At 39.4% G+C, this 13,318-nt stretch overlaps 1 protein-coding gene across 7 annotated transcripts in view; it reads left to right on the top strand.

Moving 5' to 3' along the window:
• The window catches only part of shank3a (SH3 and multiple ankyrin repeat domains 3a), a 251,799-nt gene that overhangs the window by 191,813 nt on the left and 46,668 nt on the right, over positions 1-13,318 (top strand). For all 7 annotated transcript variants that reach the window (XR_013969459.1, XR_013969460.1, XM_080863845.1 and 4 more), the window contains one exon: positions 9,611-9,724. Coding sequence is in view for 5 of the 7 variants with exons in the window: in XM_080863845.1 (XP_080719971.1) it covers positions 9,611-9,724 (114 nt within the window). In the remaining 2 variants the exon portion in view is untranslated. The remainder of the gene's footprint in view (positions 1-9,610; positions 9,725-13,318) is intronic.

The raw sequence follows: 13,318 nt of genomic DNA, 5'->3' as shown, positions 1-13,318 counted from the left end.
TGTTGCAAACATTTTCCATTGCTTTAGCTGAATCTTTGAGAAATGCCAACAATAACAGTGTTTGACAGGCATAAAATAGTATTTTTTGCACTAACAAAGTGATTCCCAAAGAGCTGTTAGCTGAAAATTTGGCACATCTTGGCATGGTGAATGGAGAACAAAAGGCAGCCAGCATCCAAAGAAGAGCTTTCAGTGTTCCTCAAAAAGCCTGGAGAACTATTCCCGATGACTACTTAAAGAAATTATAGGAAAACCTGCCTAAGAACGTACAGGTTCATGTTGAAGAATAAAGGTGATCATATCAAATATTGACTTTCAAGGTCATTAGAATTGTACAAGCTTTTATACTGTATTTCCATGTATTTTTGCATGTTTACGTAAATCACTACACCCATTCCCTTTTTTGTATTGGATTGCATGCGGTTTCATCAATGCACCAAATAAAGTGGCCAGGAAGCGTAAATACACTTAAGTCTATTTAGATCAAGTCTTCACATTTGATGCAATTAAAGCTGGATTATTGAAACTGCAAGTCACTTGAAGTTTTTGTCTCACACTGGTGATCAGAATGTGCTTCTCTTAATGCCTAAGATTCACAGAGGAAACAGAATAAAGGAGCACAGCTCATAAAGTGAACAGCAGGGAGCAGCAACAGGATGGTGAAAAAAAATTACAATAGCTTGTGTTTCATCAGAAAGCTCCTAGTTAGAACAGTTTAAATGTAACTGTTATCGACTGTGAAACAAGCTTCTACCAGGCAAAGTGTATTCACTCTGTCTCATGATATTTCTGTCTGTGTCCCTATGCTATTATGCAGCTGTGGCATGTGACAGCAGACATATGCAGACCATCATTTTTAATGTGACTCTTTTAGATATTTGACTGCCTTAATTTATGTTGGCCCAACAACCAGAGTTAATACATGGAGACTTTGAAAGTAAGAGTGAGTTACAGATCACTTTATAGCATACTTAAAAAGAATTATTACTGCAACACTCCAAATAAATTCAGCAACAAATGCAATATTTAATAATGCCATCATACCATTTCATGGAAATCAAGGTGTACTTTGGCTTTGGCAAATCTTCTGCGGCGTTTCTGTCTGAATCAGTGTGAGTGCATCAGTGGCAGAAAGCCATCAGCCTCTCTCAGAACAGCTGCATCCTTTGTCTGCTTCTGTGGGCAAATACAAGAGTTTGACGCAGCACCCCGTTACCTGGGAAACATGTTTGTGTGTGTGTTTTTAAAAATCTACTCATTTCCTCATCATCTGCCATTCACTGATTCATGAAAGCGACTCTCAGTGGTTTGTGTGTGTGTGAGGAGGGGTTGGTATAACGAGGAACAAAGACAATGAGAGGCAGAGAAACTAAATGAATGACTCAGCTCAAAGCATTAGAATGACACAAATCATGAACTAAAATGAGCTCAATCACTTGCCAGAAACACACTCGAACAGGGGTGCACTGAAGCCAGCAGGAAGGGTGTGTGAAGCGTATAAATAGCTCTGCATCCTCACTGATGCTATTTTTAAACCAGGAGTCGTGACTGTCTTAACGGAGGGCAAAACACAGTCATATCACGAGCAAGAGACAGAACAATACTGTAAGACTTCACCACAGACTTCTTGGACAGTCATGAATAACTAGGCGTCTGTTGAAACATGGCTTTTCCTCTTTGTCAGCTTGCGTATGTCTGGCTCTCATCTCTCTTTGTCACTGCTAAATGCAAGCCTCTGCCTGCCACTTAATTTGCCTTTGTTTCATTCTCGGGTTCTGTTATGCTTTTCTCCTTTTTTGGTCTCACTTCATGCTTAATTTGTATTGTGTTTCTTTAAAGAATTTTTCATTAAAAGGCTGGCGAGGAGCTGCACAGTCTACTGTGGCAAGATGCTTTGAATCCCTACGAGACTTTAAAATATTGTATGTAGAGTACTGTACACTCCACCTGAGCGTATTTAATAGTTAGTCTGTGAATTTTTAAATCTATCAAATGGTAAAATCTGGGGTTTTGCATATACAGTAGCTGAAACACTGTTTAGATCAGGGGTCGGCAACCCTGGGTTGGAAGGGTTAACTGATGGCACGACCATAGCTGGACTGGCCATCGGGCATACTGGGCATCTGCCTAGTGGGCCGATGTGATTTTTCGTTTTTATGGGCCGATGGTTTTTGTTTGTTTATTGTTTTGAGTTACAATAACTCATACTGCGTGCTAGCTAGCATGTTTCTATACAGCTGGGTGGGTGCTATGATGTTACTGATAGTGAACTTTATATTATTCATAAGGTTAGTTAGTAGAGTTGCCAACTGTTCCATAAAAAAATGGAATCGTCCCGCATTCAGAGAAAAGGAACACATTTTGTCCTGTACTTCAGCTAGAATGGAAAAAGACACAAAGCTGGAGTTATTCTGCATCTTTACGCTGTCAGCTGCCTCTTCTTCTCTCATTCTCTCCCCCTCTCTCACCTGTTGCTACTACAATCATGAAACTAATCAATGATCAGCTGATCGTCTCTCTTGTTTGTTTATCGCCCACTTTGCGCCCGGAAGAGGAAACCAGCGGATGTCGCGCTAAACAACAGCAGCATCTTTAAGCTTGATCAACTGTTGTTAGAATTTATTTAATATTAATTTCTAGTATCAGCTGATGTTTGCTGGAGCCACAGCTGTAAAAGCTGCTGGTCAAGATATCGATTTGGTTATCTGGTGAGAGGGAAACATGAAGATGAAACCAGGAGATGTCCTTACTGAATCATCAGAGCTGTGATGGAGAAACAGGTTTACCTTTTAGGTGACATGAATGAGTTGAAGGGAAGTTATGAACTGTTTCTGAGAGACAAATAACACCAGGATCCTTTTCTAAGTAGCTGACAGCTGGTAACTGTGCAGGGGTGGGTCTAGAAAAGTTTTGCCAGGGGGGCAGGTAGGGCATTAACAGGGAGAGGGGGGCACAAAGAAATACTTTTCTTTCTTATTCTCATTTAAAATGTCTCACTTTTATTAAATAATTATCTGAATCTTACAACCAAAGTTTCTATCCGATGGAAAATGTATAGAAATCATACATATACCAACAAGACAGTGTACATCACTGTCACAACAGCGTTTGTTTTCTTTGTTGTGAGGAGACCATAAATAGCATTTGCATTGTCTGTTTTCTGTTGTTTTTTGTTTCGAAATAGCTGATAACTATTCACTGATAGCTGCCAACATCTGCGAACAAATATAATTCTGTCAAGTTGTTCTATATAGTGTGTAACTGTTCATGTAGAGCGTTATTAAATTTATTGCTAATGCAATCATATGGCACATTGACTTCTGAGGAAATTTTAGACGGCACTCGTCATCAAAAAGGTTGCCGACCCCTGGTTTAGATGTTGCTTCTTTTTTAGACATGTGCCCTCCACCTTTAACCAGCTGTGCCATTCCTCACGTAGTGACAGTATATCCATAGAATTCTTTACTTCAGTGAGTTATTCTGATCAGTAATCCTGTGGCCAAAAGCAGCTCATAGTTGTGAAGGTCAAAGGTAGAAAAGTGAGAATGCAAAAATACTGCAACCTAGAATTAATTAAAAGATTCAGAGAATAGAAGACATTTCTGTAAGCCGGTATTCAGAGACCCTAATAAGCCAGTACTGGGGCATGATTGTGTTGTGGTAATCGCTGCCTGGGCTCAGGAACATTTCTGAACATCATTGTCAGTTACCAGAGTTTGTCATGCCATGCATGAAATATAAACTAAATGCAACAAAGCATAAATAGAGAAGATCCAGATTTTCTGTCTCCTCTGGCAGACCTGAGGTGATTTAAGATGATCATCCTGGGCTGACGTGAAAAACTGTACCGTGGGCTGAGTAATAAAAATAAATGTTTTTTGGGGGGAAATGATGGACTCTATAAAGATTAAAAGGACAGTTTAGCTTGTTACAGGTATCAATGCAGAGATAACTGGCACAATTGTGACTGCACCATGAAAGCTGAATGGTTTATACTGGTCTGTAGCATCATGTGTTGTCATCTAGAGAACATCTTTTTCTAGGAAGTATTTGTTTATTTCAGCAAGGCACACAAAATACATTTCACAGCACCACCCACAATGGCTTTAAAGAGTCACAGTGCTAATCAGAACTGCTTGCAGTCAAGACATGTCACCAGCTAAAAATACCAGCCAAATATAAAGCTGTTTGAGAAAAAACAACTGGAACTGGTAAAATATTTTGCTTTCAAAGCTATACCAATTGTTATTGACACAAATTAAGAGGGGATATGCATCCTAGAGTTTACAGAGAATTAACAACGTAACTTTAAGTACATAATTTCACAATATTTCATGTCTCGTGACTTCTTATCCATGCTGTATGTTGTTATAATCTATTGCCATTAAAGTATATTGTATACAAATCATTTCTGATGACACTCCTGTGTAAAGATGAGCTATGAGATTCAGTGAAACATGAAATTGTTGTTTGAGTACAATACTGTAAACAGTTGGTAAAAGAATTTGAAAGCCAGATAAAAGGAGAGTAAAAATGTTTCCTGTCATGCAGATTATGTCGTCTTTTTTTCTTTGTTTTGTGTTTTTGTCTGTTGGTTTAAGAAACAAAACAGCAGGTTCTCAGCAGGTGGCCTGTACAGTCACAGTTCCTCAGTGCAGGGTTGGCTTCGGCATTTTAATGCAATCCTGCACGATCACAGTTAGTGAGGTTATTTAGGATTTCAGAAACACTGAGTTATCAGTTCGTGTCTAATCATTTAGCCACCCATAATAACTTATAGAAGAATTAAATGTGATTATTTGGAGAGCACGGTGGTTAGCACTGTTGCAGCGCAGCAAGAAGGGCCTGAGTTCAATTCCACCATCAAATCTATGTACTTTCCTGTTTTTTGACCATTTCACATACAACATGCATTTTATTATCGATTAAATGAAATCGAAAACGTTTTTGTCATTTTCTCTTGCATGTGCATGCATGTAAGGGTACTTTCACATAAATTTAAACTTCCTTCAGGAGTCACCACAGCAGATCTTCTCCCTCCACACTATCCCTGGCATCTTCTTCTGTCACCAACCCTCTGCATGTCCTCCTTCACTACATCCATGCCTTTGTCTTAAGCAAATAGTAGCACGATTTCCACCAGCACCCTGCTGGCCAACACCATCAGTGACAGTAATTGTTAACTCAGGCCGCGACAGATTCAGTGGGGAAATCTTATTGATTATCCGCATGTTTGATTTGGGATAGATTTTGTGCCAGCTGCCCTTCCTGACACAACCCTCCCCATTTATCCAGGCTTGGGACTTGCACTAGGAGTACACTGCCTTGGGGCTGTGCCTGTAGCTGTGTTTCTTGGACATAAATTTAAATAATCATGATTATTATTACAAATTATGACCATTAGCTTGTCAGTGTGCCCCTCGAGCACTTGGTGCCCTACATACAGTTTGTGAAGAGTGTGTGTATATAGAAAAGCAGCACTGTTTAGACCTCAACCCTGCTGTGTTCCTCTGGGATGAGCAAAGTGAGGTTTCAGTATGACTGTGCAGGGAATTCTACATTGCAAAATATTCCCCTTTAATGCATCCATCTCCACTTTGTAGATTTAGAGTACCGGTAGTAGCACGGCTTGCAGCTAGTTTCTTAGTGTGAAACCATGTGTGCAGTGGTGTGTTCATGTGAAACTGTGTGTATGAACGAATGTCACCACATGCCACTCACACTGGTTTACCTGTGGAGGTGATTATGACTCAGTGTGGCAGGTCACGCCTAGCAGTCATACAGCTGAGATAGGACTGACCTTTCATCATGCAGTAGAGTGAAAGGCTCATGTCCAGCTGAGGTGTTGATTACAGTGTGTAGCACAGTGTTGTTTATTTAAGCCATGAAAGACCTCCACAGGAAGCAGGACACTGTTTGGGATTTCATAAGTGCATCTAAAGAACCCCAAAGTGAAATTCAACACCAGCAGAGCTCAAAAAAACAGAGAGTCACATTTTGACCAACTGGACTTAAAATGCAAAAAAGGACACGTCTTTTCACTTAATTTATCTTGCACTTGCCCTGACACATTGTAGAGTGAGACAAACACTCTCACACTTATCTAAAACTTGACTGTACAGTAGGGAAGCCTTTTCCGATTGCCGTCTTGAACTGTGGCTCACCATTTGGCAGTTGTAGGAAAGCAGCCTTGTTAATCCAGCGCAGATATGCGCTGTTTGCATTCCTTCCTGTCACCTGGCTTCTGTGTGCCCACATCTGGATCACAGGGACAGCTGTCATTACAGCTTTTACAAGTGACAAAATGTAGTGGCAGTGAAAGGTGGAGGGAACTCACACAGCAGAGAGCTCTGGATGTTATACCAGAGCATGTGCTCGCATGCACTTTTGTTTTGGTGTTTGTAACGTAGTACACACACACGTTTTTTGTGCCCCATGTAAACAAAATCCAGTAACCGTGATATCTGTAGTACTAGTTCTGTTAAAAGCATGGTACCATTTAACACTTTAATTGCCAAATATTACTAGCACTAGCTATATAAATATAATAGCTATAGCTTTTATTATTAAAGGTGCTAGAGAGTTAATGAGATTTTGTTTAAAACAATTTTTTTATCCTCTCTATTTAAACAAATTAGCAAGCATGGCATGCATTTAATTACATCTATGCTTGTGCACACATTTTTGTCACTAATCTTTCTTTATTTCACTTACAAGCAATCAGTTGGATTGATTTCAGATTTCATAGTGGCTGGGGCGTGATTAAAGTTCAGCAAAGAAAGATGATTGCATATACAGTACACTGGCAAACATGCAGTGTATATATATATATATATATATATATATATATATATATATATATATATATATATATATATATATATATAAAACAGCGAATTTTTCTTATAGTCTCAGACTGGTCGATTCAGTCTGTGTTCTGACCAGAAATAGATTAGTAGTGTGGTATAAGAGAGTGAGGGAATTAAGTGAGGGCGGCCTCAAAGATCAATCAGAGGTCTCACCTTTTCTTTCATTTCTGTCATTGGGGAACAGAAAGCACAGCCAGCACCTGTCTATTGCAGCGACATGATTACAGTATAGGCAGGCACATTGTCAGAGACAAAAGGGTGGATGGAGGTGATAGCTGGGAAATTATTCAGAAGCTCGGAGAACGAAGGAGACAGAGTAAGTCTGTTCTCAGGAGACAGGTGGGGTAAAGTTGTGTTAAGCTGAGATCAGAGAGGGGGATCAGTCCACGCATCCTCTGTGTGCTGAGTGTCATGTTTTTTACAGCAGGGAGTGGGGAGTCAATAAACAGCTGTTCCTTCCTCCTCCACATCGCTTTCGTCTAGTGAGTAAGTGAATGTTGAGCCTGAAAGAAGCAGCTTTTAGAGGGGTTACATGTGTATACAAGTGAAGAGGCAGATTTTTTACAAAAATATGGGATAACCATACCATCATCATAATATTATTATGCAAACTAAGAGCAGCACAGTGGTATTGTGATTAGCACTGTCGCCTCCTGGGTTTCGACATTTCAGTTCGGTTCAGTTCAATTCTGCTTTTGAATGTAGGTTTATTTATATAACACCAAATCATAGCAACTGTTGCCCCAGAGTGCCTTATACTCAAAGGTAAAGACTTACAATATTCTTGAGAAAACCCCAGCAATCTAATGACCCCTTAGAGCAACCGTCTTGAGATGGTAGGAAGGAAAATCTCCCTTTTAACAGGAAGAAACCTCCAGCAGAACCAGGCTCAGTGAGGTTCAGTCATCTGCCTTGACCATTTGGGTGGTGGGGAGAAAGGAGAGTATAGGGAGACAGGACAAAAGACAGACTAACAAAGAGAAAAATTTAATGGCATGCTGCAGTGGTAGCACGTGGGACGTGAGTAGAGAATAGATGCTCAGTGTTCTCTACTAACAGTATTACTGGAGGCCAAGGTAATGTCATCCAAAATAAGAATATCCTTTCTAAGATTTTTTTAGGAAAAAAAACTTGGTTTTGTCTGAATTTGAGAGAAGAAAATTATGGAACACCCAGGCCTTTATATCTTTGAGTCATGCACATAGTTGAACAAATTGCTTTGTCATCCTTCTTCATAGATAGATATAGCTGAGTATCATCTGCGTAGCAGTCAAAATATATACAGTTTTACACTGCCTGAACCCTGTGGAACTCACATGTATAGAAGACTCCCCATTTACATGAACACATTTAATGTAAATGCTCTGAAAGTTTCAAAGATTTCAGAGCATTTCCTTTAATGACTTTTCTAATGCCGGGCTCTAATCTGTGATAGACTGGTGACCTGCCCAGGGTGTACCATGCTTCATGCTCTATCACACACACAGGATAGGCTCCACCACACCTTGGAGCCCAATAGTATTATGAAAACTAATACATTATCTAGTTAACTAAACTTTACCTTTCCCAGAGGAGAAAATAACAACATTCGAGAAAGTCTGCTTTAAAATTAAAACAAAAAGTTTAATTTAACAGGGTTGGTTTAAACATCAAACAGTGTACTGAAGCACAGTTTTCCACTCTGGTCTGCTGCAGCCCATGTGCCTCTGAACATATAGTAAAAAAAATAAAATAAACTGGGGGTTGGGGGTCAGTGGGGGATTTCTGTAGATCTAGGCCTAGTAAGTCAAATAAGTCATTGAGAAAATGTGTTTTTTTGTTTGTTTGGGTTTTTTTTTGCAAGATACAGAAAGGAATCCTGTGAATGACTGATATTTGAACATTTACTATCATTTCAGTCCAGCTGGCTGCTTCTCAAAGTGCCCCAGGTTATACCACCATGACATGTCCCCATGCCAGAGTGGAATATAGTTGGAGGAAGCAGACTACATCATTTAGCAAACTGTCTGCTGGCTGCAACATCACACTGGCGTATCCTAGCAACCAGTTTAGAAGAAGGGCTCACTCAGGCAAAGCTTCAGTTCCACCTGGTGATCTCTGAGGAGCGTGTGTGCGTGTGTTTGTGTCCGTGTGTGTGTCTGTTGGCTTGCTGGGATAATGGATGAGTGTTGTAGAAATGAGTGTGCTGGCTCAGTCCTGCAGGGAAGATCAATATCAACTATACATTCATTTCTAATTACCACAGCAGAACTTAGAAGGGATCTCTTTCTTTTTCCTTCCCGCCCTCTTGTTCTCTTTCACAACCTCTACTTGGTCCTTTTTTTTCGCCTTTTATTAACTCCCACTTCTTTTTTATCATTCCTTTCCTCTGTTTTAAAATATCAGTTTGTCCCTCTACTTAGTTACTGGTATGAGGGGGAATGAAAATATGTTGCCCTTGGTGTGGTACATAAGTTACAGACCAGTATTTCTGCTTCCCAATTTCTTCTCTTTGTGTCAGTGGACTTCGTGTCGGTGTGTGTTTGTGAAACAAAGTCTTTCACTCCTGTCCTTTCTTCCCATTCCCTGTGTGCACACTTCATTGTGTAATTTATGAAGAAAGAACACAAAAAAACTAAATACCCAGTTGGTTATGTGGCCCTTTGTCCTTTTTGTTCCCTTTCCCAAGACTCCACAACCTCACAATGATGACAGCTAAGGCTCATTTAATGAAATGTCCCCATACTCTCTCTCTTTGTCAGTGCTCAGCATTGGGGAAGGAGGTTTCTGGGAAGGCACAGTCAAAGGGAGGACAGGATGGTTCCCAGCAGACTGTGTGGAAGAAGTGCAGATGAGACAATACGATCCACGACTAGGTAAGACATCTACATGCACACTGACCCATACATGCATGTGCATACTGTGCAGTGATGGTGTCAGAGTCTGGCAAGTTATTATAATCTTGCTCTAATGGTCAGAGTCCTGTGTAGCTCTCTTTGTGGAAACAATAGTGTAACATCTGTGTCTCTGTGATGTAATCATCAATTAGTTGGAAATACCCTGAAACCAGAAATGAAAAAAGGTGCACTATAAATTAATTGGCAATTACATTTTTTAAATTGACTATAAACTGCTTTTATTCTAATCACTTTCTTGATTTTTTTTATCATTTAAAATTCCAGGCTTATTAATTAAACGCCTGTGCCAACTATAGAAATTCTGTCAAAAAAATATCTCTCCTGTAACCATCGCCTGCTGCCTAAAATTAAATATTGATCTTAATGATAAATTCTGAGAGGATTTAAATAATTTGGGGAATACTGAACAGCAAAAGCCAAAGTAATAATGATATTTTTTATACATGTGTCCACAAAAAGCATCACCCACCTCTGGCAGTGTAAATACAGTGTTAAGGAGCAATAGTTACAGAGAGGATACTTGGGCTGAAATGGGTTAGTCACTGAATCCACTTTGACTTCAGGTTGGCCATATTTTTGCTGCATGTCAGTCCCCTGCTGTCTGTATGTCTACCCTGCACTTTGTAAATAAATGCAAAAATAAAGCCCGTGTTTGTTGAGGCAAGGGTTTTAAGCACCCAGTTGTACTTCAGAATTATACTTCAAAAGTAAAATTTGCAAATAAATAAGTAATAACAAATAGTAAAAAGTTTATTTGTTCCAGATTCCCAACTGTTGCAAATATTTACAGCTGCTTTGACAGTAAAACTGTATCATCAATAAAATATTCTTACAGTAGCAGCTGAGGTAAATCTCTTGAAAATGTCTAGGCTGCCTGGAAAGACGGTTATGCCGATGCCGGAGACAGTATACTGGCAACAGAGTACTTAAATCTAACCTTCCCTTTTCATTAGTTGACATTTGACTGTTGAGTTATCCACCAAAGATTTTCAAGCTTTTAGGGGCACTTGATTAGTGCATAATTAAATGCAGGTGTACTGCAAAGCCTGAATGGTTTAGCCTGCATTAGAACATGTAGTCAGGGTTTGGATCAGAGGAAAATTCTCATGAAATTTAGCAGTCGACTACAAGTTAATGGAAAATACTTCCTGTATATTTTCCTTCTTTTTATAAAAGGTTTGCTTTTAATTTTCAGTCTTAAAAAGTGTAAAAGCATTGTGTAATAGAGCTGTATGTGAATGATGTGTTATCATTTGTGGAAAGCCCACATGAACAAAAACATACATAAGCATTAGTGGTGACAGACCTAGTTTAGTAAATTAGAGTTTAAGTAGTATTTCATGCTTATCTATTAGTTTTGTTAAATAATTAACCAAAACTTTGAAAATTGGTTTTGTATGGGAGTTTTATGGAGGTGAATAATTCAAACACGTGTAGCCAAACATCTTTTAGTCTCTGTAGTGACACTTGTTGTGGCTGAAGGATTCATGTTTACAGACTGTCAGTTGGTACATCAGTCATATAGGCCAGGATCACACTGAGCTCACAAAACGTGTTTTGCTAACCATGATGAAATTTCACTCAAATGTCTAGTGGGGGAGGATGATAACATAAAGATCTTCTATATCCAAAAGGTCAAAGGTGAAGTCTGCAGAGAAGTAGATTTAAACAGTAAATCGATTGTTTCATAGAGGCTCACAGCCACAAAGGGATAATTCTAGAAAGAAATCACTTTCACTCCAATTACCCCAAAATGCACACAACAGATTAATAGTCAGCATTTAGCTGGTGTTTGTATTGTTTCATTTGTTTGGCTGCCCATTTTTGTACTAGTTTATAAATGTCTTAATTGATACTGAGGTGGCTATTCTCGACATCAGATTGTCAGTGTTGGGAAGGTTTAGTCTGCTTTCTGTTTGCTGAAAGTCTAGTCTGTCTCACAGATGTCAGACACTGTTAACCTGCAGTTCTCTCAAGTAATCTGCTGACGACTGGATCGCTTTGTTTTTAAGAATCCTTTCTTATCATTATTTATTGACCTTTACATAAACTCATTGGTCTTGAGGAATACAAGCAAGTTTTTAAAAGCTGAAAAATAGTCTACCAGTAAAATGTATTGCAGTAGTATGGTAATGGAATGCATTGCTGTTTGGCTGTAACACACGGAAATGATACAGGAACAATAAATAAAAAAGACCACCTAACAGTAAAGCAGCTCCTGCCCTGCAGTAGGTAATAAAATGGTGTAAAACTTCTATATTTTTTGGCATGCCATTTTGTGTGCTTCATAATTGACCTTCACATCCATGTTGCAGCATTTAAAGACAACATTGTAAACTTTTCAAACAACTCAGAGTACTTCAGATTAATGTGAACGCATCTCCATTTAGACTGTCGTTTAATTAGCAGCTGGCACATTTCGTTTAGTGCAGTCCCAGGGGGAACAACATGTGCAGTGGGGTTGCTGGATTCAAATTTTTGTGCAGCATCATAAACAAATATCATGGAAACCATCTGGTCACTGGGTGAAAACGTTTACCTTGGCATAAAAGGCTGCAGCAGGTTCATAGAGTGGAAATAAGGCAAGGGCATTTTTGGTTGTGAATATCATCCCCTTCCTTGTGTGTTAGTCGTGCGTCTCCTGGGGCCTATTTCTGGAGCAGCTGGGGAATTTTCTTTTTTTAAAGGGGTTGTTGAGGGATTGAGGTTATCTCAGAGTAGGTGTGGAGTGATGAGAAAGGGCGGAATCTCTAAATACTCCATTTAAATGCATTGTGAGAAAAAGATAGGGGAAGGTGGGAAAGAAAGGGCCAGATAGCAAGGGAGACGGATGGTGGAGCATACTCTAAAAGACAGCAAAGTGGAGATGGCAGAGCGTGTCTTTCAGAGAGGAGGAAAAGAGGGAGGAGGGGGGGGATCTGAATCTCAGTCCCACTCACTCATAAATCCTAAAAAACTCAGTACCTAGAAGCCCTTTTTAGAGATTTGAAGTGATGTCTACCTTCCCCACCAGTAAATAGTTCTTTTTCTTTTATTTAACCGGATGCTAATAATTATATTTGCCTATAATTATATAAATGAAAATAAATTATGAAGTACAAGACAGGCATTTGATATATCAGTGATTAACATACAATTTCTGAATCTACTGAAGCATTTCAAAACTAATCTCATCCTCATCCCTAGATTCATGTGCAGTACAACAGCAAGACAACACAAGATGACATAGTAACACACACTGGGACACACTACAACACCCACAGTGGGTTGTTTATCTGAAGGCAGCCACTCAGGCATCACTGACAGTAAGGGCAATATGTCTCGGCCTAGTGAAGCAGGAAAGACAGCCCTGTCTACAATTAAGTAACCCAAATACCATTATACACGCTCCCTTTCTCTCTGCTCCACTGTGCCATGAGTCGTGAGGTCTAAACTCGAAAAAAAGCCCCCATCACTTCTCTGTTTCTTCTGAGAGGTTTGAAAGAGCAGTGCAGATGGAGGGAAAAGAAAAAATGATGTTGAATGGAAAAAAAGGAGTAGTTTAAGTCTGGG

This window comes from Rhamphochromis sp. 'chilingali' (genome assembly GCF_963969265.1).
Source record: "Rhamphochromis sp. 'chilingali' genome assembly, chromosome: 2".
In the NCBI taxonomy this organism is placed as follows: domain Eukaryota; kingdom Metazoa; phylum Chordata; class Actinopteri; order Cichliformes; family Cichlidae; genus Rhamphochromis; species Rhamphochromis sp. 'chilingali'.
Note: the sequence above shows the minus strand (reverse complement) of the source record. Positions and strands in the feature narration are given on the sequence as shown.